The sequence below is a fragment of the Lemur catta genome, chromosome 6 (assembly GCF_020740605.2).
Source record: "Lemur catta isolate mLemCat1 chromosome 6, mLemCat1.pri, whole genome shotgun sequence".
Classification (NCBI taxonomy): Eukaryota; Metazoa; Chordata; class Mammalia; order Primates; family Lemuridae; genus Lemur; species Lemur catta.
This window is the reverse complement of record NC_059133.1, coordinates 18,444,464-18,471,124: the sequence shown is the minus strand read 5'-3', so window position 1 is coordinate 18,471,124 and position 26,661 is coordinate 18,444,464. Positions and strand designations below refer to the sequence as shown.

At 33.3% G+C, this 26,661-nt stretch overlaps 2 protein-coding genes across 8 annotated transcripts in view; one reads left to right on the top strand and one right to left on the bottom strand.

Annotated features, from left to right (window-relative positions):
* The window catches only part of LOC123639377 (PARP1 binding protein), a 61,902-nt gene extending 37,101 nt beyond the window's left edge, over nucleotides 1-24,801 (top strand). For 5 of the 7 annotated variants that reach the window (XM_045553099.1, XM_045553098.1, XM_045553100.1 and 2 more), the window contains 5 exons: nucleotides 6,680-6,863; nucleotides 9,666-9,844; nucleotides 13,345-13,426; nucleotides 23,328-23,463; nucleotides 23,917-24,801. In XM_045553099.1, the coding sequence (XP_045409055.1) occupies nucleotides 6,680-6,863; nucleotides 9,666-9,844; nucleotides 13,345-13,426; nucleotides 23,328-23,463; nucleotides 23,917-24,257 (922 nt within the window). In that variant the 3' untranslated portion in view covers nucleotides 24,258-24,801. Of the gene's footprint in view, nucleotides 1-6,679; nucleotides 6,864-9,665; nucleotides 9,845-13,344; nucleotides 13,427-23,327; nucleotides 23,464-23,916 lie in introns of those variants that run through there. The other 2 variants (XR_006735707.1, XM_045553101.1) reach the window with 2 other exon arrangements.
* Nucleotides 24,802-25,101: 300 nt separating this feature from the next.
* PMCH (pro-melanin concentrating hormone) lies at nucleotides 25,102-26,487 on the bottom strand. Its single transcript, XM_045555142.1, has 3 exons — nucleotides 26,426-26,487; nucleotides 25,670-25,919; nucleotides 25,102-25,308 (listed from the first exon to the last, which is right to left on the bottom strand). The coding sequence occupies exons 1-3, from the start codon at nucleotides 26,485-26,487 to the stop codon at nucleotides 25,102-25,104; spliced, it is 519 nt and encodes a 172-aa protein (XP_045411098.1).
* Nucleotides 26,488-26,661: the final 174 nt, after the last annotated feature.

The window sequence follows — 26,661 nt, the reverse complement described above, 5'->3', positions numbered from 1 at the left end:
TCTCTATTAGTACTTTAATCATAGTCTATAAGATTGTAAGAAAAAAAGCAATAAGCCATCTCTGTTTCTTCCAATTCCTTCTCCTTTTACAGCTCAAATTCTTGAAAAAATACTGTCCTTTGTTACACTTCCCTATTTCTAATTATTTAATGAGTATTTCTTAATAGATAGTAAACTCTATGAAGATTTATTGGTTTTCTTGACTGATATTCCCTAGCCCTAACACAATTTCTGACAGTGTAGACAGTCAGTATTTATTTACTTTTCTGTATTTGACTGACTTATTGTACTCATTCACTCTTCCTCTCCACTAAAGGTATTGTGCCAGTGACTATTTGTGATCTTCCAGATATCCTGGTCTCTGGTCTCTTTGGAGTCCTGAAATTTCATCACTTCTTATTGGTAGTGATTTCCTGTTTTTTTCCCATAATTTCTGAGATATCATTCTCTTATTTTCCATCTACTTCTCTGACTACATATATGCAAATTCTTCTAAATCTATATTTCAGTGAAATTCAAACTCTTTTCCTGAGTTTCAGAAATATATCTTTAGGGTGGTATCTTAAAGGCAATGCAACTTAACATGTTCCAAACTAAATCTTCAACTTTCCCTGCAAAACTGCTTCTCCTTCAGAAGTGATAAAGCCTTTCTCCTTCCAGCTACCCAGCAGGAATCTGGGTTATATCCTAAACTCCTTTCTCTGTCCTTTCACTCACTAAGATCTGTTAATTCTTCTTAACATTTTTTGTATTCTTTCTCCTCGTCTCTATTCCTATAACTATTAATACTGTCTTATTTCCAGTGTTTATACTGTGTGTTTTCAGACTTTCATTCTTTCTTGCCTGGACTTACATAGTTGCCTATTCTGCCTCCAATCTTGAGTTGCCCTATCCTGTTGTCCTCATTGATGCCAGGGTGATCTTTCTGAAACAGCAAATGTTACTCCCATGATTAAAACCCTTCAGTGATTCCATATTAAGTACAGGATAAAACCTGGAAGCCTCAGTATGTTATCCAAAATTGTATGCAGTCTAACTCCTGCCTGTCTCTCACTCTGGCCTCTTTATCTCTCGACCTTAAAATTTAGAGATAAAAATGTATTTAAGTCTTGTATCTGAGGATAAGTTTGTACTTCTTACCTTATAATAGGAGAATTACAATAATCTTTGAGTCCAGGGAAGGAAGGAGAATAGACAGACTGGGAAGAAATAAAACAAAAGAAATGATTCTCATGCCAGCTTTTCATGAGGCCATCTTAAGTATAGATGGCTGCATTTCTACACTTTGCCAGTAGGTGCCACCATAAAATGCATACTATCACCTGAAATATGTCTTAAATTAGAGGTTTCAGACTATATAAATTAATAATTCTCTATTGTTTAGGAGTTTAAAATTCTGTATTTCATGTTTACTACACAACTTTTTAATGCACACCTACTTTATACAGTCATGCATCACTTAACAATGGGGATATGTTCTGAGAAATGCTTTGTTAGACAATTTCGTCATTTTGTGAATATCATAGAGTGTACTTACACAAACCTAGAGGTATAGGCTGCTACTTCCCTGGTTAAATGGTGTGGCCTATTGCTCCTAGACTACAAACCTTATTATACTGAATATTGTAGGCAATCGTAACACAGTGGTATTTATGTATTTAAACATATCTAAACATAGAAAAGGTACAGTAAAATATGGTATAAAAGATAAGAAATGATATGCATGTATAGGGCACTTACCATGAATGGAGTTTGCAGGACTGGAAGTTGCTCTGGGTGAGTCAGTGAGTGAGTGGTGGGTGAATGTGAAGGCCTAGGGCATTACTGTATGCTACTGTAGACTTTATAAACACTGTACACTGAGACTATGCTAAATTTATAAAACAAATTTTTCTTTCTTCAATAGTAAGTTAACTTTAGCTTATTATAACTTTTTTACTTTATAAACTTTTAAATTTTTTTTACCTTTTGATGCTTTTGTAATAACACTTAGCTTAAAACACACATTTCATAGCTGTACAAAAATGTTTGTCTTTGTATCTCTATAAGCCTTTTTCTATCTTTAAAATTTAAAATTTGCTCTTTTAAAACATTTTTGTTAAAACCTAAGACATAAAGACACACATTAGCCTACCCCTACACAGGGTCAGGATCATTAATATCACTGCCTTCTACTTCCTATCCCACTTCAGGGACAATAACACCCATGGAGGTGTTATCTCCTATGATAACAGTGCCTTTTTCAGAACTATACCCTGAAGGAATTTCCTGAGGCTGTTTTGTAGTTAACTTGAAAAAAATTATTTTTATTTTTCAGAGACAGGGTCTCACTCTGTCACCCAGGCTGGAGTGCAGTGGCCTGTTCATAGTGCACTGTAACCTTGAATTCCTGGGCTCAAGCAATCCTCCTGCCTCAGGCTTCTGAGTAGCTAGGACTATAGGTGGATGCCAGCACACCCAGCTAATTATTTTTGATAGAGATGGGGTCTTGCTATGTTGCCCAGGTTGGTCTTGAACTCCTGGCATCAAGCGATCCTCCCGCCTTGGCTTCCCAAAGTGCTGAGACTATAGGCCTGAGCCACTGTGGTTGGCTAGTTAACATTTTTTAATAAGTAGAGGGAGTACACTCTAAAATAATAATAAAGAGTATAGTATAATAAATATGTAAATCAGTAAGATATTCATTATCAAGTATTATGTATTGTACATAATTATTTTGTTATACTTTTATATGACTGGCAGTGCAGTATGTTTGTTTACACCAGAATCACCGCAAACACGTGAATAGTGTATTGCACTATGACACTACAATGGCTATAGCATCACTAGATCACTATGACACTACAATGGCTATAGCATCAGCTCCATTATAATATTATGGGAGCACCATCATATATGTGGTCTATTGTTGACTGCAAAGTCGTTATACACTGAATGACTATATATGTTGGACTAAATATACATTTATGGAATGATAAATTTGGGTGAAATTAGTCTAATGTTAAATTTTTTCTTATTTAAAAAATCTCAGAAACATTTTTGGTACATTTATATGGTACCTTTATTCATATTTAATTTTTAAAGGTAAAATTTACTTCTGCAAATAATTATTGAATTATTGAATATGGTACAGAAAAGCCAGTCACTTTAGGAAAATGTAGATAGTCAATAATTATGTTAAAGTATTACCAATCATTTTGTATTATTGCTTAGTGTTCTCTTCCAGTTACTTTGTCTCAGGGATTTAATTGTGTTCTTCATCAGTAACCTTATTTTTCTCTTTTTGCCCCCCACTCTTCTGTGCTGGTATGATGTGATTAGGAGTCAGGAGGTACAGTTTACTTCTTTCTCATTTAAATTCTCTTATTAATGTTTATCCAGAATAGTCATAATTTATCATCTGGGAAGAATTCCTGAATACCTCTTTCTTTCTATTTTCCCCAGTGAAACTCCGTCTATATTTTAAGTATCTCATTACCTTATGATCAGTTGTAGCCCCTTAAAGAGAAAGGTTTTGTTCATTTTGTATCCCCAATGAATAGCACAAATGTCCTGGTATGATTTTATTTAACACTGCTGGTGTTTTCTAGGCTCTAGAAGCAAGAGTTTGAATTAAGACACTATATTACGGAGCAGATATTAGAAGACCTAATGAATGGTTGGCTCTAATAGTGAATATATAGCAATAAACTAGATGGAGTACTGATGTTTGGGGTATTTTGCCAGGGGTTCAAAATGTTGACCTTGGCAAGTCTCTGAAATACAAGTCTTATAAATTTTGTCCTAAATACAATTTAGTCAGTGAATTACATCATCTTTAAAATTTAGCATTTTTGTCCTGTAGAAGGAAATGAGAAAAGGAGGTCAAAGGTGACTTTCCTAATATCATTTGAAGCATTTTTTTTGTTCCTGTAATTGGCACTAAGACACTCTTTCATATTTTATTAACTGTTTGAACCTTTTAGAAAACTCTTGTTTTAGAGATCAATTCTCAGAAAAAGCATATTGTGTTAATTATGTTTTCATTTTAGTTACATTTCATCCAGTTCATTTCTGTGCTTTCAAGTGAAAATTAAGAAAAAACCATCTGAAACAGGAAGTACTTGTATACATAAAAGAATTACTAGAGTCTACTCAGACTTCTGATTTCAGAAGTGTGGCAGACTAGGTCTCTGACTTTTTCATTGATAATAATTAATAGTGCTGGATAACATTTTAACAAGGCTTCCTTAAATTCACTGATGAGTAGGCAAATGTAATAAAAATACATGTCAAAAAGTAGGTGAAGGAGGAGCACCAGAGAGGCAAGTCAAGAAGGGATGCCAACTATTATTTTGAGAGCGTTTGCTCAATTTGGTGAATTAGAGGTTCTATTCTTACAACCACTAAAGTCTAAGGGGATGAGGACAAAGTCCCAGGGACTGCCCAAGGAGGGGATTCTAATAAGAAACACATATCCACTCTGCAGGGCTAATCCCTCAGTGTAAAGATGAACTAAGAATAAGGGCTTTAACCTGATAAAAGGGTTTCTATAAAAACCTAGATAATGGTAAAATGTTTTAGCATTTAACTTAAGGTTAAGACAGGAGTTCCTGTTGTCATCATTTCTTTTCAACATACTTTTAGATGTCCAATTCAGTCTAGTAAGACGAAGAAAGAAATTTGACATATAACAATTGAAAAGGAAGAAATCAAACTCTATTTGATGATAATGTGATTATATATGTAGAAAACTCCAAGAATCTAAAGGAAAATTATTAAAATTGGCAGTAGAGTTTGAGTGTTGCTGGACACAAGGTCAATAAACAAAAAGCAATTGTATTTCTGCATCATTACTAAATAGAAAAAGTTTTGAAGATTAAGTACATAGAATGAGTCTAACAAAAGACATGCTAGTTTCTTGCCCCTTGGAAGGTTCAGATTGAATGTGAAAGTCTCGGGTTGCCCTCTTCCACCTACTGCTATCTCAGGGCTTTGTGCCCCGGTCACAGTGCTATTAGAGATGTTTGTCCTCAGGAAAACTCCATTATCCTGCTTGCTTACCACTCACAACTTCCAGCTTACCACTCCAGCTCTTGCTTGTTCCTTTTCGTGGGAGAGATTGGGTGGTACTTGCAGATTTTCTCTATTACTGCTAACATCAGTGAGCTGTTAGGGCATGTCTAGTCTGCCATTGTGTAGCTGGACACTTCCTAAGTACTTTTGTACACAAATAATATGAATAATAGTAAAATATCTTTTGTCTTACTCTTAAAAACTTTAGATTGAATTGTGATAGTGTTAATTTATTCAACAAACATATCAGTCATCTCTTCCATGTGCCAAGTGTAAGCTGGTAACATGAAGATTAGTAAAATATGGTTCCTTTCTCAAGGAGTTAATTTTTTCATGAAATTTTTCCCACCCTTGCCTAATCATAAGAATCACCAGTGGCACTTTTAAAACAATGCAAACTTCTAGTCCCCTTTTCTGGAGATTGTGATTCAGTAGGATAGACTCGGGAGGTGATGTTTTAAACAAATACTGAATATGATTTTGATGATCAGGAAAATGCATTATCATCATGCATTAAGTTTCTGTGTGATTTTCTTCTAGCTTTCCTTTTCTATCTGGACCAGCTAATTAAATGTGAACAATCCAATTTCCTGTGCTTGTGAGGGAACCTGACATTTCTCTAAAACATGAAACCTAAGAGAAGTTTAATACCATACCCAAGGTAGAAAGTGGCAGAGCTGCAATGTGTGCTCAGGCAGCCTGACTCATGGTCCATAGTCAGACCAGACCACTTTCTCCTTTGGCACTGTGCAGCCTTCCCAGAGATACCTGTAGGGATGGGGATCTCATGACTTAAAAGAGAGACCTTTTCTATCGTTGGACGTCTCTTAATTTTTTTCCTTAAAATGGATGAAAATTCCTCCTATATGTTTCTCACTTTGGTCCTATGACAGTCCTTTAGAGCAGGAGCTAAACCATATTCTTTCAGGTTTAGGCTTGGTATAAAGAAACATTGATTTCAGATTTTTAAAACACTTCTCTCTTGGCCATAGTTGGTCCAGTCTCTGGTTTGCTTTGGATCAGTATTAATTTGCTTAATTTCCTCTTCCATATAATAACCCATCACTTATTAGAATATAGTATCATGTGTTTCAGGTCAGTCTCCTTCCTCACCGCCTCCTCCTTAGGCCAGAATACCATGTGTTCTTGGACAAGCCATTTAACTTTTATGAGACTCAATTTTCTTATCTCTGACTTCGGAGTAATAATACCAATTTATTGAATTGGTTTTAAGATTAAATTAACATATGATTCTAGTATTCAATGAGAGGTAGCTGGTTTTGTTATCTTAGTTGTATCTAAAGGTACACATTTTAAGTATATTGCATGTATACAGCTGCATCTGAATCCATTATCAGATTTCATATGTAACTAAATTATTTCCTTTCAGCTTTCAAATCAAGGAAGAAGCAACTTGTTGAAATGACTTGCTTTTAGACAGACTTTGAAAATTTTGTTTCTAATGGTTCTCATCTTTTTCTTAAATGCTTTATTGTTTGATTTATAAGATCAAAGCTATATTCCTTGGAAAGTGTTGATTAACTCTGAGAATTATGTTTTCAAGCTTATAAGCATGTTGTCATTTGCAATACTATTATAAAGGCAATCTTATTTCTATTTTCAGCATTGCAGGGGGTCGAATACTGTCAGTGATAAAGATGCAGCTGATTAAAGGCCATAACAGCAGGGATCCTTTTTATAAAGCGGTAGAGGAAGTTGCTCAGGATTTGGATTTGAGGATTAAAAATATTATCAATTCTCAACAAGGAGGTGTAGCTGTTAGCACCACTGACATCAGTCCTGCACGGGTAATGAGCTTTTGATTTTTCATTATCCACCTATACAGAACATTATCTGTTCTACTTATTGTAGAAATGATTTACTATTGCTACTTAACTCAGAAGAGTGTGTTCTAAAATGATGTTGAAAATTTAAGTTTCTCAATAGGATTATGTAAGATTATTTTCAACATGGGTAAATCATAACATCTTTGGGCCAAATTGTCTGTATTTGTTAAAGTGAGGCATTGGATAATTTCCAGTATCCCTTTTAGCAATAAAAACTTATAATTCTTGATGGATATTAAGGTGTTTTGTGGTATTTTTCAATAATTATTCTTATAAAACAACTATGTTTTCATTTATTCAGCTATAAAATAGCCTGGTTTCTCTGGTTTTGACCTTAACACTAAACACTGTAGGACACCAACAGTCCTGTTAGAAATTGTTTTCATCAGCAGTTTATTTTTTTCTCTTATGGCTCTTTATGAGCTCTTATTTTCTACCTCTGTTCCAAGGCTACTGCAACCAAATTTTCCCCATACCTATAGTCTTTTAACTATTAATATATGTTTCCAGAACATTTACCCCTTTTTTGATTTTTTTACACAGATGATCAAATATAGATTTTTTTTTTAATAGATTCTAACCTACAGTATTAAAGGAGAAATTGACTATGTTTTTAACTCTAGAACAGAACTTTGGAGTAGGTAGTATAAACCATTTATTGTAGTTTATTCAATTAATATAAAAGCTTCTTTCCATTAGGTGTGGACATGACAGCCAGTGTGTGGAGAAAGTATTTTGTTTAATTTTTATTATTTATTCATTCATTCATTCATTTATTCACAGCCCTCTGGGATTATTTCAAATTATTTTTCTGTAATAATACTTTTTTTTTTAGATTTACTTTGTTTTTAGAGTTTCATGGGGGAGATTCTGGGATGTTGCCCCATGTATTTCATAGTTGTTAATACTTCCTGGTGACTAGCTTGGCTCAAATGAAAACCAGATTATTACTATAAGTATAAATCAGGAACTGTCACAATTTCAGATAATTAAGAGCATCAATCTCTCCGCTTTCCTGGCAGAAAAAATAAAGATACAAACAACCGGGTTCTTAATTTTATGTTTTCAACCGAATCAGAAATCTTTGAAAAACACAATCAAATAATACTCAGTGAAGTTAGTATTAAACAATATGGAATTCTCTGGTACTAATGAAAAATATGTGTTAAGCACCAGACTGTGATAGGTAATTTTTAATGATTTCAGTGGAGCTATACATTATAGTTCACCTGGTAGCCTGAGTCTGCCAAGTAGAGAAAGGAGGCCAAGACCATGTTGATGAAAGCTGAGAAAATTGGCATAGCTACAATGGATGTCCCAGAAAGGCAGCTTTGATATCTAGGCACAATGTCCAACAACCCTGTGGGTTAGGCATTATCATTGCCCCTATTATGCCAGTGAGTTTAACTTAAGCACAGAAAGGTTAAACACCTTCCCCAGAGTAATGCAGTATATACAACTAGTACAGTAGTATCAAATCCAGTCAGAAATGCCTTCAGAGTTTATGCTCACATGTGTCTATATGTAATATCATAATGTATTTATATATATATCATTCTGTTCCTCTATCTAGTCACTAAATTATTCCAACTATCCCTTTTAATCTGCTTTTTTAAAATCTCTACTGTTATTGTCTTAGTTTGGCCCCCTTCATTTCTAATCTGGTTTTATTACAGTGTTTAATTTGTGGCCCTATCTCCAGCTTTGATAACATCCTTACCCTGGAATATATTTAACACATTGCCATCATTGATTTTTTTTTCCAATTTATTTTCTTTTTTAAAAATTTCAGTATATTATGGGGGTACAAACATTTTTGTTACATATATTGCCTTTGCATCGCCCAAGATTTTTAAATATCTAAATAGGATCATTTTATTTCCTTGCTTAATAAAGCAAGAGATTTTACCTCTGTAATAGACTGACTTACAGCTTCTCTTTGCATGATATATTATACAAAGCCTTCTCAGGCTTGTCTTACATAACTTCCTCCCTTTTGCCTTGTCCCTCAGCCATGTCCCTGAAAGTGTCATGTTCTCTCCTACCTCTGTGTATTTCCTCTTCTGTGAAGCCTCTTTAATTCCAGAGTACATTGACTACTCTCTTTTTTGTGCTCCCACTGCACCATGTATACTCTTATTAGAAATAGCACTTAGCATTTCATAATGCAATTATTTGGTTACTTATTTATCTTATTAAGGTTGAGACTATGGGTTCTTTGAAGACAGTAGTTTTCATCTTCGTAGGTTTAGCTTCAAACATAGTGCTTGGGACTTAATATATGCTGATGGATGATTATTGCATGAATGAATGGCAACTAGCTTTTCATTTTTGCATTTGATAAGATCTTTACAACCATCTGTGAGGTTGATATTAAGACTGCCAGAACCCAATCCCTCTTTGGCAAAAGAGAAAAAATACACAGAGAGGTTAACTCATGTGGCTGAGGTCACATAGCTAGATAGTGGCTAAATTTTTCTGACTCAAAGCCTAATGTTATTTTGACTAGAACCTAATGTCTTCTTTTGAAGACCTCTATTTTTGTGCATATGGATTTTGATAAGATTGATTATAGTAATGACTAAAGGGAGAAATGTTCACATGACTTACAGCCACTTCTCATTGCCGATTTTTTTTTTTTTGTTACCTTAACAATAGAGGAATTGAGAACAGTGGTAAATGAAATAGAAAAGTGTAGCCGATTCACACAGCATTTACTTAAAATTACTTAGTACATTTACTTAAAATTATTTTTTGTTCTAGCCAAAATCTTATGCCATAAACCATGGCACTGCATATTGTGGCAGAGATACTGTGAAAACTTTACTAGTTCTTTTGGATGAAGAAGCAGCTACTATTCCTACCAAAAACAAAGCAGAGCTTTTATATGATGATGAAAACACAATTCATCATAATGGAACTTCTATTCTTACACTTTTTAGGTAAGTAATGTGGACGTTTTATATATATATATGTATATATATATATATATATATATATATATATATGAAAACTCTGGAGAATTATAAAAAGTATATGCTTATGGTAGGAAACTTGGAAATTACAGAAAGTGTGAAGAAAAAACAAAAGTTAGGTGAAGGTAGATTGAACATTTGAATGCAAAGAGGTTATATATATATATATATATATATATATAAAATGCAGATAATATTTTGTGAGAGTATGGCAAGTGTTTTTGATTTCGATATTGCTTTATGTTTTGAAAATATTTGCTGTGCTTTGTGTCAAGAACTTTGCTTAAAGCTTTCAGTTAAATTATCTCAGCCCTCAGAACAGCCTCTTTTAATATTATTCTCACTTTATAAGTGAAGAATTAGAGACTTGAGAGATATTAAATAATTTGTCCAAGAAAGCCAAATTAACAAGTAGCAAGAGTGTCTTTCTCCAAAGCCTGAGGCCTATGCTCCAAGCACTGCTATTCTGCCTAAGAATAGAACAGCTCCTATACACCAAACTTACCTTGAATTTACATTTTATTGGCTCCTCCTCACATTATGAAGAAAAATATTTGCTAAATTAGTGCTGGTATTAAGTGTAGGATATGGATACTGCCTTACTCTACTTAGGCTGCCATAATAAAATATCATAAACTGGGTGGCTTAATAGAACTTATTTTCTATGTGGGCTGGAAGTCTGAGATTAGGATGCCAGCATAGGTTCTGGTCAGGGCTTTCTCTTTGGGGTACAGATGACTGCCTTTTTGCTGTGTGCTCACATGACCTTTCCTTGGTGTGTACACATAGCAGGGGAGATGTCCGTCTGTCTGTCTCTCTCTCTCCTCCCCCGCCCATCCCTCCACTTATAAGGCTACCAGTCCTATCAGATTAGTACCCTACCCTTCTGACCTTATTTAATCTTAATTACCTCCTAAAAGCCCTATTTCCAAATACAGTCACATTTGGGGGTTAAGGCTTCAACACATATATTTTGGGAGAATACAATGCAGTCTATAGCAGATATTCTCCAGTTTTAACAACAGTTAAGTCAGTCATTGAGTAGGTTGGTGATATTTTTAATTAAGGGAACATTCACTTTAAGAGACATTAAAAATTTTAGAACAACCATTTTGAATTGTATTAGTACATTGTAGAGAATTTTCACAGAATCATCCCACTATTTGATCTTTTCTGTTTTCTACTGGAGCTACTGTTTAGAAAGCTGGTTTTGGTCTGAAGTTGTTCATATCCATTCATGATTGTTTCATGTTCTCTCTCCAGTGCGGTGCCTCAGTATCCTTTCTCTTCTCTTTACAGAGAAAGCTTATAATGGTATCATTTCTGTGTTGTCATCTAATTTCTTTAACTCTCATCTTCTTTACTAGCTTTCTATGACTATTCTTTTTTTTTTCCTTTTTACTTTATTTCTGTTTAACAAAGTTTGCTTTTAGGTAGAAATATAAATGATTTTAATTTTCTCTCAGATTGAGTTCTACCATTTTCTTAGAGAAAATTATTTTCTTTTTGTAGAATTGAATTTTTTTACACAAAATTAATCCCAGAGTCTATTTTAAAAAGGGAATTTTCTGTACTTAACCATGTGACCAAACAGTTCAATTGTTTACATTTTGGATTCTATATTAGCATTTCCAGTTGTCGTTGTGCAGACAAATGCTGCTACCTGGTTAAGTTTTAATGGTGTAAACTGAAATGATAAAATTAAAAACAATGAGGTATATGAATTCAAGTCCATGTAAGGTTGTCAACTATTCTTTCTTAGGATAGACTATCCTTTATTCTTATATAATAGTCTTTTGAGGGTGTTCTGACTCTGGCTCTATTAAGCCAAAAGGGATTAATTTATTAAGGTCTACAAGTTTGATCTGACTTTAAAACTCAAGGGTCTTGTCCATCATGCTTTCTCTGACCCTCCTATTTCTGTGTTTTATTCTTTTGAATTCCCCTACTCTTTTGAATTTTAGTTATGTGGCTGCTTTATTTCCCTTACTTAGAGTTTGAGATGCCTGAACACAGAACCAATGAATGAATCAACTTTTTATCCTTCATAATATCTTGTAAGGTGCCTTACAAATAGTAGAAGCTCATGAAATATTTAGTTATCGGATTAATTAATTAAGCAAATTATCAATATTTAGGACTCTCAAAAATACTGGCATTTTTATGAAGTATGGTTATGCATTGTTTAACAATGGGAATATATTCTGAGAAATGTGATGCTAGGTGATTTTGTTGTTTTGCGAACATTGAGTATACTTACACAAACCTAGATGGTATAGCCTAGTACACACCTAGACTATATGCTATAGTCTATTGCTCCTAGGCTACAAACTTGTACAGCATATTATTGTACTTAATAATGTAAAGAAATAGTAACACAATGGTAAGTATTTGTGTGATAGGAATTTTTTAGCTCCATTATAATCTTAAGAGATCACTGTCATGTATGTGGTCTGTTGTTGACCAAACGTCATTATGCAGTACATGACTATATTATATATAAGTAGATTCAGTTGTCCTTTATGACTGAGGTTTGGGGTAGGGGAGGGGAGTATGCTAATTTAAAAGCTAATTGGTTTATAAGTGTCTCAGTCGGTTTAGGCTGTTATAACAAAATAGGCCGTTATAACAAATTATACTTATTTTGTTATATTTGTTATATACCTATTTTGACTGGATAATTTATAAATAACAGAAATTTATTTCTCACAGCTCTGAAGGGTGGAAGTCCAGGATCAAAGTGCCAGCAGATTCAATGTCTGCTGAGGGCCTATTCCTCATAGATGATACCTTCTTGCTGTATCTTCACATGACTGAAAAGGTGGAAGGGCAAACAGGGCCAAACAGGCTCCCTGAAGCCCTTTCACAAGGACACTAGTTCCATTCATGAGGGCTGAGCCCTTAAGATTTAATTCTTTTGTAAAGGCCCCACCTCTTAATACTACAGATGGTTCCCAACTTATGATGGTTTGACTTAATGGCTTTTTGGCTTTACAATGGTGTGAAAACTATACACATTCAGTAGAAACTGTACTTCGAATTTTAAATTTGGATCTTTTCCTGAGCTGGCAATATGCAGTATGATATGCTCTCATGATGCTGAGCAGTGGAAGCCAGCTGCAGCTTTCAGTCAGCCATGCAGTCATGAGTGTAAACAACTGATACTCTACAATATATTGTGTTGCCAGATGATTTCGCCCAACTAATATTGGAATGGACTAATTCCAATTAATTCCATGTTTAAGGTAGGCTAGGCTAAGCTATGATATTCAGTAGGTTAGGTATATTAAATACATTTTTGACTTCATGATATTTTCAACTTATGATGGGTTCATTGGGATATAATCCCATCATAAATTGAGGAGTGTCTGTATTGCATTGGGGAATTAAGTTTCAACATGAATTTTGGAGGGGAACAAATGTTCAAATCATAACAATAAGTTTTTGCCCTGTTTTTTTGGACATAGATCTCCCACGCAAGTGAATAATTCATTGATGAAGCCCCTAAGAGAACGCATCCATAAATCAATACAAGAGAAAAAAGTTAAGGTATAATTTAATGTACTTCCATGAAAATGTTAAACATTATTTTATTTTTAGAAGAAACAAATATCTAAAGTTGAGCTAGATACTGTAAGTATACATTGTGTATGGCATGGTTAAATGGAAAATGAGTTGTGACAATTGACATACAGAGACCTTCCTTTTGTACTCTGTTAACTAATTTATTTCTGGCTTATTTAATCCACTGGACCTAAAAGAAGGGAAGGTATCAGCAGTTGCTATTGTAAATGCTGAAAAAAAATCTGATGAATGAATGAAGGGGAAAATAAAGATGACTTGGCTTTTTTGTTTGTATTTCTAATATCTTAAACTGAATCTTGAGGGATCATATAATTTTAAATTCAGTCTCATTTACAGATGTGGAAACCAAAATTCTGAGAAAGCACCTTATCCAAGATCTCATAACTACCAAGAAATATTTTATAACAGTTTGCAAAAACATGATTAAATACTAATCAGATTATAATTACATTGTTTCCGTTACTTAACAGTGCAGCTGGCTTAGTCTACACAGCTCTGAAACTAAATGTCAATAGAGAAGGGAAAGAATTGTTTTATGTTTTACAGTACTTTTTATAAAAGCAAAATATGGAAATAATTAATTTAGCCAGGTATACAGCTGAACCATACCCAGGTAGAGTACTTGTTGGAATCATAAAAAATGTTGGTAATATTTACTACTAAAGTAACTATGGAAAAGTAGTTTAACAGCTTTTTACCTTATTACTCTATTACTTTTGCTCTTTTGCTGTACAATTTTTTTTTTTAAGTCATGGAAATAATATATAATCTACACTTGAAATACTGTCTTGGAATGAGCATTTCAAACCTAGGAAATATTAGAAAACTTAAAATTTTGGTGTACTTGATTGTGAAATATCTAGGTTATTTTATGGGCAAATTAACTCAGATTTTAGTTTCCTCATTCATAAATAGAAATAGATGCCCCTCTGATGACAAAATTTTATGAAACCACTTTGGAAACTTTATTAACATACTTATTTTAGGTCCTCAACTTCTATTTCCTACTGTAGCATATTAGGAAACTTGTGTATGATGTTCAAATAAATTTTCCTGTGAAGGAAAGAGAAGATTCTTCCTGAACCTTCATGGATTTTATAGGAGGCTTTAGAGAATATCTTCTCCTCATTTCTTACCCCCAATTTCCAAGCACTTTAAATAAGTTATTAAGTTGCCGTATACCTTTTTATTAAAAGATTTTTAAGGTGATACTTACTTCCTTAAATCCTTGTAAATTAATTATTCTTTACAGCTCAGTTTAGCAGTATTTTGCACATCAGACACAACTGAAAGGTGGTTTCCTCATTCTCAGTCTAATGTTTTGTACTATATTACATGAATATCAGAATAATCATCACTTATCCTCTTAATAACTTAAGTGAGCTATTGAGCAAAATACTGGCTGTTTAAAACATGAAGCAGTTGGGACAGTGAAAATCAGCACTTAGTGCGAAAAACTAGACTGGCTATAACTCTGTTACTTTCATAAGCAGCCAGGCAGTCCACTGCTCGTGGTATTAGAAAATTCTTAGATATTCACATTTAACCCTTAGGGCATTAGAGAACTCTGAGTACATCCAAATTAAAGTAGTGGATTGAGTTTAACTCATAGAATTTTCTTCCCTTGATGCTTAAAATGAATATAAAATAATAAAAACTAACAAAAACAATCACCAAGTGCAAATAACAAAGAATAATGTAATCAGATGCAATGAACTTCAAAAATGATGGCCAGACTGAAGAGGCACAGCATGAATTAGCAACGTAATCTAGTCCTAGTTTCCAGATATAGTACTGATGAGTTAGCAAAATTCTGAGAATTACCACTAATATTTTCAAAACTGAGAAGCCAACTAAATGTGTGTTCTTATTACTTTCCTTATTTGTCAGAGAAATAGTAGAAGTGGCAACTGGATAATAATGTGGACAAAATGTGGAAAATGAACCCTGAGACTTACACACTGAGAGAAGTGAAGGCTCTAGTGCTACTTACTGAATTGGGAAATTATCCAAATGGTCTCCTTCCATTTTTATGAAGTGCAGTTCCTAACTAGATGAAATGAACTTTCATATAGCATATATAACATGTAATAAACTCTTAGAAGAGAAGGCAGAACATGGAAATTTTTTCAGAATACTTGTCTCCTCAGCTGAGCTCTACTTCTACCTCTACTATTCCTCAGGCTGCAGAAAAATGAGGGATAGCAGAAAATATGCAGCCTTTAAAATATAACTCTGAGGAGAAAATAAAATGCTCTCAGAAAGGGAGGAACAGAATCAAGTAGTCACTCACAGACTTGGAGACTTATGTTTCTAAGCAGAATATAGTAGGTCATGGCAAAACACCATTCCTGCTACAATAGTAAAACAATAAAAGGCAGATAAATTGCAAAAAGTAAAGACATAGGGGAGCTATGTAAACAAAGAAACTTAAATAAACTAAAAATCTGGAGAGGACAAAGTCCTTTTGAGGTGAGCAATCTATTACCAGCTGTTTTGTTCCCTGGAATTTTTTTTTTTCTTGCCAGTTTTGTGTATAAGTTGAGGATTGATATTGGCCCATGTAAAAAAAATCTGTTGAAGAAGAAGAGAAATCGACAAAGCTTTTGGTTATCTTGAAGGGCTGGTAATAGTTAAGAAATTTCAGGAGCCCTAAGTGCAGTTTTTTTTTTTTTTTACCTAGGACACATATTCTGAATTTTGTAACTGTGAGGGAGGTCAGGAGCCTCAATACAGTAGACTAAAATCACCTGTTGTCTTGTGGCATTTAGAGGACAAGACTGCTTGAGGAGTGGGCCCTGCCTCAAACACATGGCTGGTCTCCTTTTTCATAGTATTTGCCACATTTGGAAATGAAGTGAGCTGGGAGGGCAAAGAGCTCAGTGTGAAACCCCCCGAAATGCAGCCTGAATACCCCAGACTTTCAGGCTGGAGGTGATAGAGATCTCCACCAGGCTCTCACTTTAAAGCTTGGGAGGGACATACCTGAGGAGGAAGTAAGAAAGAGAAGTTGAATGTGAGTTATGAAGGCTGCAACCCAGCTCTGACCCAACTCAGTCCTTGACTGTGTTGATGTTATCAGCCCTTCACTCTGTCTGCCTAACAAAGAAAAGGAGAACCCTTCTTGGTGGAAGATACCGTCTGGATCCCCTATAGTTCCTTTATATGCAATATCCAGGATGAAATAAAATAATTGGACATGAAAAGGCGCAGGAGGATTTGTCCCTTAATCAAGAGAAAACACTAACAGAGGCAGACTCACCAATGATCCAGATATTGGAATTAGCTGCTAAGGAGTTAAAGAGAAATTAACATGTAAAAGTAATTAGAGGAAAAGATGTTCCAAATGTATGAAAAATTAGAGAATTCCAATAGAGAATTAAAATCTATAAAACCAAATAGACATTCCAGAACTGTAAAAACATTATCTAAAATTAAGAATATATTAGATGAATTTAATAGCAAACCAAACACAACCTTAGATAGGATAAGTGGACTTGAAGATGGATCATTAAAAAAAAAATCTCGAAACTGGAACAAAGAAAGAGTAAAAAATAAAAAAGCAAAATAGAAGAGCAAGACACAGAGAAAAAGTCTTAACATATACCTAATTGGAGTCCCAGAATGAGAGGAGAAAATAGGGTAGAAACAATATTTGAAGATTTTGATTGTAACTTTTTCCAAAGGTTGGTTGGTCTTTTCACATCAGATGATTAGCTAACAGAAGACAGGGGAAACAAATCCATGGTTTCCTTGATAAATTTAAAGTTACATATGTGTTCTAAATGTATGGACCCAGCGAATGAAAAAAATGTCCCAGAGTCCTTTGAGAATCCATCTGCACAGGACATAGGTTATAGGGCTTTGTTCGGGAGTAGTGCTCTCCAGTAGAACTTTCTGTGGTGATGGAAATGTTTTGTATTGGTGCTGTCCATTACTGTAGGCACTAGCCACATGAGGCTATCGAGCGCTTGAAATGTGGCCACTGTAGTTGAGGAACTGGATTTTAAATTTTATTTAATTTTAATTAACCACACGTGGCTAGCACATTAAAAGAGTATAGTTCTAGTGAATTAAAGATACATACAAATGCAATAACTAGACAACCATATTAAGTAGAGGAAATGGAAAGAGGGGTGGTGCTTAGACCACAAGAGATTAAACAGGATTTGAATAGGCAGACAGAATGGAATAGAGCATTTCAGCAAACAACCCAATGATGAAAGTGTTAAATTGCTTTGCTGGTGTAAAGAGAATGTGTGTTGGGTGGCTGTACAAAGTAACAGTGAATAAATAATGTTGGGCAAGGATAAGGAAAGTGTGCCTTTTATGGTTATAAGGAATAATTTTTTTGTGGGGATTTATTGTAAGGATATGTACATAAGAACCTGAGCAAGGCAGAATATTTAAGAACTCGAAAGTGAATGGTGGCTATAAAGCAGCTTAAGGACTTCAGCTGCCTGGTTCTTTGTACTTAAATGTGATTTAGCTTTTCTCTGCATGTTTATTTCTATCTTGTTTCTGTACTAACTGGTTTTCTTACCTTATTGAACAGAGTAGAGTTTACTCTGTACCTATTTTTCTACCTCAAAGCTTGTGTGTCTTTAGGGTGATTTAGCTGTTCAAGTTTACTTCTTTCATTTCTTTATCATATGGTTTCCTTACTCTATATTAAGGAAAACAGAGTCTATTTTGTACATCATTTTCCACCTCCAAGCTTTTGCTTATTGATTGTTTTTGTTCCCTCATAGGTTCTGCTTGTATACACTTGCTATTCTGTTATAGTTTTACTTCATTAATTAATTCATTCAACAAACATTAAGTACATCCCAGATACCAGGTTCTGTCCTAGGCACTGGAGATACCTCAGTGAACAAAACAGACAAACACCCTGCCCTAAGGGACAAAACTTCCCCACATACTTGTGTGGCTGAGGTACAAGTATATAAATAGAACCCCTTCAAGCCTGGTTTTGTTTCATAGTCTTTAGGACCCTCCACTCCACTCCTCAACATCCTTGTCATAGCAGTTAGCTCTTGAGCCTAGAGGAAGAGGCCAGCACTAGGCCAGTGCCCAGGGGTTGCAGGTACCTGGAACAGGATCTAAAAGAGGGGTCATAGTCTCCTAGTGGGCATGTCTGAGACCCTATGGACTCCTTAGCCTGTAGGGAAGAGAGGGCCAGAGCTGGTCACTAGTTACCAAACTCTAAGGGTTTTACTGTTCATGGAGTTTATATTTTAGTTGAGAGAAGCAGACAATGAACAAAACAAACAAGTGAATTATATGGTATATTAGAAGGTTATCAGTGCTGTGGAGTGAAATAAAACTGGGGAGGAAGCTAGTGAAAGTGAGTTCCTTTGTGTGTCTGGTTTGGTTTTAAATAGGATGATAAGTAGAGGTCTCCTTGAGAAGGTAATATTAAGCAAAGACTATAAGGGAGTGAGCCGGATTTTTCAATTAGAATGAAAAGGAATGTTTGTGTCATACTGAACTAAATTGAATTTATTTTGACTGAAGTAATAGGATTGGGATTTATTGAGTACCTACTAAGTGTCAGGTGTTTATACAGGACATTTTGTGTCCTTCATCCCAATTAATCCATCTCAACTCTAGAAGGCATCATTTTCCAGACCATACAGGTAATAATTAAGAGAATAAGGGTTTATATTAGGGTACCAGACTTTATGTTATCTCCAAAGAGTAAGTAAAGGCATAGTAAATATAATGAGAGGTCATAAAAAGATAATGTTACTACTTAGGTCAAAAATATTTTCTTTCTGTTATTTAGCAGAGTAAATGGAATTTTGCTGGTGAAGAAATGTATTATTTGATATATTTACAAATTCATATTCTGTTAAGAATACCAAATCTCTATCCTGTTGAAAATGTGATAATGTAAGAATAAAAAAATAAATTTAGAATATTTATTTTTAGTTACATATTTAATAGGTATATTGAGAATAATTTTCTTTTTCAAACTTGTTAATATATTTATCCATATAACAGGAGCTGAGAGCTTTCATTTTCTTGTTAATATGGCTAACTTTGAGACCATGACTTTTCATTGTTTTGACTCATTCATCTTAATTTAACTGGAGTCAGGCTTTCCTATGTGAAGTACTATTTTCCTTAAACTGGGAACTTACTAATAATTTCAGTTTAAAAAGAGCTTGTGGCAAAAGGACTTTTCCAATTCTTGGCAAGTTTGAAGTTCATTGCAATTTTACTGTGGATAGAAATCTTTCCAAAGGGGGGAAATCACTCTACAAAGGAAAACTTTCAATCCATTTTTCTCGTGTGACTTGAACATGAAATGATTTTAACAGCCATGTATGAATCTGGACATTATTCTTAGTTGTTTAGTGCTTCAAAAGCACTTTCAAGAGGGAATTGTTTTGCTTATTTGTGATTCCAAATCAAAATACACAGAGATTTGGAAGATTTGCAACAGGAAGTAATCTCAGTTCTGTGTAGCCACTAATCTTGTGCAGAAAAATTCAACTTTTGTGAACAAAGGAAAAGCAATCTCTTTTAAGTTATAAATATAAGCCAATGTAGCTTGCATTGTTTTAATAATTAAAATGAAGAAGCTCATTGTAAGTTCATTTTTTGAGCTGCATTCCTAGAATCATTTTAGAATTGGCCTGGTCCTGAGAGATCTAATTCAACAGATTTTATTCTTACAGGAATACCCTCTTCATGTATGTTATTACAATAACAACTACATAGTATCTGCATAGATCTCTAGAGTTTATGTAGTCCTTTTATACTTTTAACTTCATATAATTCTGATAATTCTCTGAGGTATATATTATTCCCATTTATGTGTGGAATAAATGAGAGGCATAGTGATTTATCCAAGATTATCCAGTTAATCAGTAATAAGGCTAGTATTAGAAGCTAGGTCTTTTGACCTCAATTTTGGTACTTTTCCTATCACATTATTGTGTCTTTTTGTGCTGTTTTCTTAATTGAACATTACACTATGGGCTCTAGTCAAGTTCATGATCAATTAAAGTCTCTAGGCCTTTTTCATATGTTGTTTTTAAGTCAGGTTCTCCTCATCCTATACATCTGTAATTGATAGTTTTGAACTTAAATACAAGACTTTCTTTATCCCCAGCTATTTTCATCTTCTTAGTTTCTACTTATGGTTCTAGCCTTCTGAACAATCTTTTCAATCTTGATTCTGTTGTCTAATTTACTTGTTATTCCTTCCAGCTGTGTGTCAACAGCAAATTTTATAAGTGGACTGTCTTTGTGATTATAGAAGTCATTCTAGTAATCTCTTTAGTATACTGCGCCTATCACATAGTTGGAACATAATAAGTGGTAATTGATAAAAGAGATTTTTGTACAAGGCAGAGAAATCACGTATGTATTAATAATCTTAAAAAAAACCCTCAGTATAACTACTCTTAATTATGTCTTTTGAATATAAGTGTTCCAAGATCAGCATAGAATTATTGTGTTTCTTTCTCATGTTTTCATAAGTTTATAAATAGAATTTTTCATGGTAAATAAAGTGGCTAATTATTTTCCTTTTACATCTGAACCTATTCTGAGTACTTTAGGTATCCATTGCCTTCTAACTCTAGTTTTCTGAGATTGTTCTGTGGTCACTGAGGGGTCTAGAATTTTTCTATAGGGAGGCCTGAAGAGAGGAAATCTAGTTGTAAGGAGAGCTGTGGTGCTTATTTTGTGATTGTATTTACATAGCAAACAAAGATTTTTACTTAGATTATGTTAAAAATTAATAAAAATAAAGCTTTCTGAAGAAGTTTTTATTCATGCTAAAGATGAGATTAAGAAAATATAAGTTTTCTCAACTAAATAATATAGTTATTATTTACAGTATTTTATGGGTGGTGCTGATGAAGACTTTGTAGTGGGAGGCTAACGCCTCCTAAGCCACCTATAGGTGCCATCACTATCTGGGTACAAAGGAAGTGATCAAGCTGGCCATTAGCATCTATTTGCCTGCATGATCTTATCATATTCTTTATAACTTTTTATAAGCAATAAGTTTATAATTCTCTGTAAGCAATAACTATGGTGAAATAAAAGAAATGTGGGAAAAGAAAATGTCAATGGTTAGTACTGGTTTTGCAGATGGAAATAAAGTTCATGGATATTGTTATTACAGTAATGATATAATGTAGACTTCATTTTATTAATAAAATTTATTTTAGTAGCTTTATGAATTGCTTTAAGAATTAGCAAGGATTCTTGCTATTTATGGAATATTTATAGGATTAATAAAGTCCAGAAAGAGCTACTTAAAACCTTCAGTTATATTTTAGGGCATCTTATGGGGGAAGCTGTATAATAGGAGTTGTATTCATAGGGATTCATCGAAGTAGTGAGTTGTAGTCCCATTCATTTTCAAGAGTCTATTCTGTTTCACTTTTTTTAAAAAGATAGTTTTTCGATCTTGTACATTTTCACATTTTTTTTCAATTGTGCATTTTTGTGCTTAGATGGAAAATAAGCTCTAATTGTCTAATATTTCATTCAAGCACATGAAACATAATTTTTAGTGATCTGAGAGATGGAGACTCTCACAGACTCCATTATCAGAAAGATAGAAAATTTACCTTAAAAAATTTTGCTTTTATGAAGCAGCTGGACAGGAGATTATTCTAATTTCTTCTAAACCATAGTGAATTTTTACTGCCATTATTTTTGCAAACAACTGAATAGATCAATGTGCTGATCTCTGAATATATATAACATTATGTATAACTCTCGAATATATAATGTAAAGCTGCACTATTTTAGAATTCATGAACTATATCAATAACTACTCTGTAAGTAATGTTCAGTATCATGTTATACTTTGAAGTGTCACATGTTTGAATTGTTGAAGTCCTTTTTATTGAATCGTTTATTTTAAATTTAAACTTTGTCTATTTCTGGAAAAGATTTGAAATGACTCGTCATTATTTGGAGAAATCGCCCCATTATACTTGAATAGTATTATATACCTCAGCTATAATTGTTGAAATTTGAGTTGTCTATGTAGGCTACTTTGTTCTAAATTAATTTATATCATTAAAACAGCTCATTGGTTTTATGTTTACAGAATACGTTTCTAAAATTACTTTTTTGGCACCCTTTTCAATGGTTAAGAATTAAATTTATCTTTCGAATTTTCTCCTATATATGTAGAAATTTAGGTCCTCCTACTTTTGAAGATAAATGCAAGGGAATATTTTTAATTTTGGCCATTAAATCAATTGGTCAAATCTTTCTAGAATGATATATTTGAATTATCTTTCTTGTTTTCCTAAATACTCAAGAAGTGATGCCTTTCCAACACCATTTTGTTTTATCTTGCGGTTTGCTAGTTTTCTATTTTTGTTTCTTTTGACTGCTCTTATTTCTTTTTTTCATTTTAGCATTTCTCCCTTCTCCAACTTCTTGAATTTCCTATGCTATTTTTTTCCAAAAGAGTTGTGTTCTGTGTGTTTCTTAGAATGAAGAACTTATATTTTTCTATGATTACGTATATTGTGTGTATTATTATTTCATTATAATAAAACTTGCTCTCTAAACAGCCCAGACACAGGAATATGTAACAAAGACCTATGAAGAGTCTAGAGTTAGTTTTTTAATCACTTTTATAAAAAATTAAAAATATGCATAAAGCTAGTTTTGCAGAAAAGAACAAAAATGCTGGCCATAGCAATGAATGAGTTTATAAACTGTGAAAAATAAAAGGTTAAAAGTTCTCAATAAATAATGTAATTTTTAAGGAAAATTTTTTATGATACCTTGGTTACTATAGGGTATATATCTAGATGAAAAAACAAATCAAAATAATGAATAAATTGCATATTTTCTTCTTTCTTTGTGTTACCAGATGAAACAAACCTTAATTAGATCCCAGTTTGCTTGTACTTATAAAGATGATTGCATGATAAGCAAGGATAATTGGAATAATGTTAATTCAGCATCAAAACCTTTGCATGTTCTTCACATGGAAAATGACCTTTCTGGTAATTGACCTTATTTGAATAATTAAGCAACAATTTAATTTTTGTCTACTAATTGATTTTAACTTAAGTGAAACTAGATTGTTTTTGCAAAGTACTATGAAATGTAAAGATTTATATTTGTAAAGATATGAGTTTATTTAAAAAGTTAAATCTAAGTACAAATTTATGGGTAGGAATAGGACACAGTTTGATTTAACTGAACAATTTGTAGCATTTGTGTAAGGATTAAATGTCATGCCTTTAAACAAATATTTGTTGGTAGCGATGAGAGAGGTGGTATGGTAAGATGAAAAGTAATGTTGCTATATTTGTTAATTATATAATTTATAGCATTATTTTACTTTAAATGTTTTCAAGTACATTTTAGCCATTTTAAAAGTTTGTTGTAAAATTCTCATGAGTAATATACTAAATGTTATATAATTCCTTTCCCCTTTTCATCTTGCATAACAGAGGGTATAAATTCACCTGTTGGAAGATCAACAATTGGAACAAGTTTTGGAAATGTTCATCTGGACAGGAGTAAAAATGAAAAATTATCAAGAAAATCAAGTAGTCAGACAGGAAATAAAACCTCAAAAAGGAAACAGGTGGATTTGGATGGTGAAAACATTCTCTGTGATAATGGAAATGACCCACCTCAACATAAAAATGTTAAGATACCTAAGACATCAAACAATTCACATAATAAATTGGAATGCAAACTAGCCAGAGTAGCAAGAGGCAGTAAGTGTACCGCCAAGGACAAGTTGATTATTGGCCAGACAAAGTTAACTCAGTATTTTAGACTATGAATTTGTCTTTTATGTGCTTTAGATTTATGCATATTTAAACTATTCACCAAAGACATACTTAATTTTTAAGAGATTAAGGTGTAAATGATGATACTCTATTATTTAGGTCTGGAGTATATGTAAGGTTAGCGTGGTTAGTATGTTAAGCATTGTTCAAAAATACTAATAAGTCATAATTATGCAGGATTTTCACAAAGTTTAATGCACAGAAAAAGCATATCATTTAGGTTACTGGCATGTCTTAACACTGCTTTCTTTTAAAACAGACATTTCAAGTAATACACAAGTTAGAGTAACATTAAAGGCTTTTCCTCCCACTGGCAATTAAATGCTTTTTTTGTCTTCTTGAAAGATGATGTGGACCAACAGGTATCAGACTTGCCAACAAGGTCGATAGACTCTTCCCAGCATACACCTGAGCACTGAAGGGAAAAAAAAGTTTAAATTGTTTAAAGGACTATAATTATCACACAATATATGTTAGAAAAAAAAAGAATGGATCTAGTAAAACTAATTCTGAGTAAAACAAAATTATAATAACTAATTAAATGCATTTTTATTGTTTTAATTTTTTTTAAGAGATGTGGGTCTCCCTATGTTGCCCAGGTGGGTCTTGAACTGAGCTTAAGTGATCCTCCTGCCTCAGCCTCCCGAGTAGTTGGAACTACAGGGCCCTCACCACCCAGCTCAATTAAATGCTTTTTAGTCCCACATTTTTGGCAGGTGTCACTTAATATCAACTGTAATTGAACCATGGTCTTATTTGATTTTGTTATGATTGGATCCAAATTCAGCTAACCTCAAGAGTTCTATTTTAAGATGTAAGAATTGAGTTTTAAAAAGACTACTCACTGTCAAAATCTCTCCTTCCTATGGGAAATTTAGCTGAGTTTTCTTCATCCCCAATTTCTCTCTTTTCTTGTGTTGATTCAGTATTCTGAACTCCATTCTCAGCCGGGAAAGCTACAGATCCTTTTAGTGCGAGATAAGGTTTTATAGCTAGATTCAGTGGCAGACCATGATTTAAGAAATTATGTTTGAAGCCTGTGTTCTGTAAAGAGAAGGTTGATTTGTTTTTTAGCTATCTTATTGGTAATAGAACTATAATACAATTGTTTAATATTATTGCTCAATTCAAAGGTGCTCTGCACCATTTTTGACTCTTTAAAAATACATCAGATATAAGTTTATTGAAAAAAAAAATTTTTGGATAAGAGGAATTTTCCAGGATGGAAGGAACCACCTGGTATGTATGAAATATCATCAGTTGTTTTAATGCATACTGTGACTATTTGCATATACTTCTGTTTATAAAATAGAGGTATCAATTTTACTTTTTGGAGGATTTATAAAAATCATTTAAATTTCCATTGAAATAAACGACAAGTTACATTGGTCACATTGCCACTTACCTTTGAATTTTTGTTTTCCTCATTGTTCATGAAACCGTTCTCATCATTTTTATATTGTTCCAGGGAAGGAGCAACGACTGATTTTTCTGCAGTATCTTCCTTCTGAAAGGCTTTCCCCAGCCTAAATGTATTAAATACCATGTCATCTTCTAAATTTCTTATGGACTTGGAGGATGAAAGTAAAATACCTTGAGAAAACAAAGAAAAAATTAGTATTAGTGTGTAGGAAGAGCGACTCATTTTTGCCTTTCTTAGTTTGATGTTCGCATAGAGTCAAACAAGGATGTGTAAAATGAAGAAAAATATCTCGGTCAACCTGCTTGGTAAATGATTCTCTACCTTTATATATTTTTCAGCTTGAATAGAAAGCACGTCAAAGAATTATACTTTCATCCTTTTAGAAATGACTCATCAGATTGAGGCTAACCTTTTGTATAGCTGCTAATACCTACATTGTTTTGGTTTTAGTGGAATATTGTTTATTTTCAGTATGAATTTTCTCAATCTGATTAAGATCCGTGGTAGAATGCTTTCTGTTGAGTAGATTATAGTCTCTTGAAAATGGGTTGTTATTAAGGAAGACCACAGGACATCAAGCTCTCTCTATATTATTGTTTCCTTCTGTGTATTTTCTGATTAAGAAGATATTAAAAATGAAGTTATTTCACTCAAGGATGATAAGGATAAAAGTTTTCTTTCCTTTTAATCCTGATTAAATTGAAATAATCTTCAAAAAGGATTTACTTTTATAAATACTTGATATAGTCTTTGGTGATTAAAGTACATATGCCTGTCAGTGTGAACAAAAAGCTGTTCATGCTATATCAAAAAGTGACTTGTCAGGTATATTTTCTCTCTGCATTTACAGAATGGTAATATTGCTGATGTTTATTAATGAATTTAGCAATTAATGAATAAGAAGTCCATAAAAAGAATATGTGTCCCATAAACATTAATTTTGGATGGTGAGTGTATGTTGTATGACTTTTAAT

What these genes read in the sequence shown, in the direction of transcription:
- PMCH (XM_045555142.1), bottom strand. Translation starts at nt 26,487, where the DNA reads ATGAACAGCTTTTTGTTCACACTGACAGGCATATGTACTTTAATCACC. An exon ending in ATCACCAAAGACTATATCAA is followed by an intron (nt 25,920 to 26,425) that starts GTATTTATAAAA and finishes CATCAAACTAAG; the next exon opens with AAAGGCAAAAATGAGTCGCT. An exon ending in AGGAAAACAAAAATTCAAAG is followed by an intron (nt 25,309 to 25,669) that starts GTAAGTGGCAAT and finishes TTCTCTTTACAG; the next exon opens with AACACAGGCTTCAAACATAA.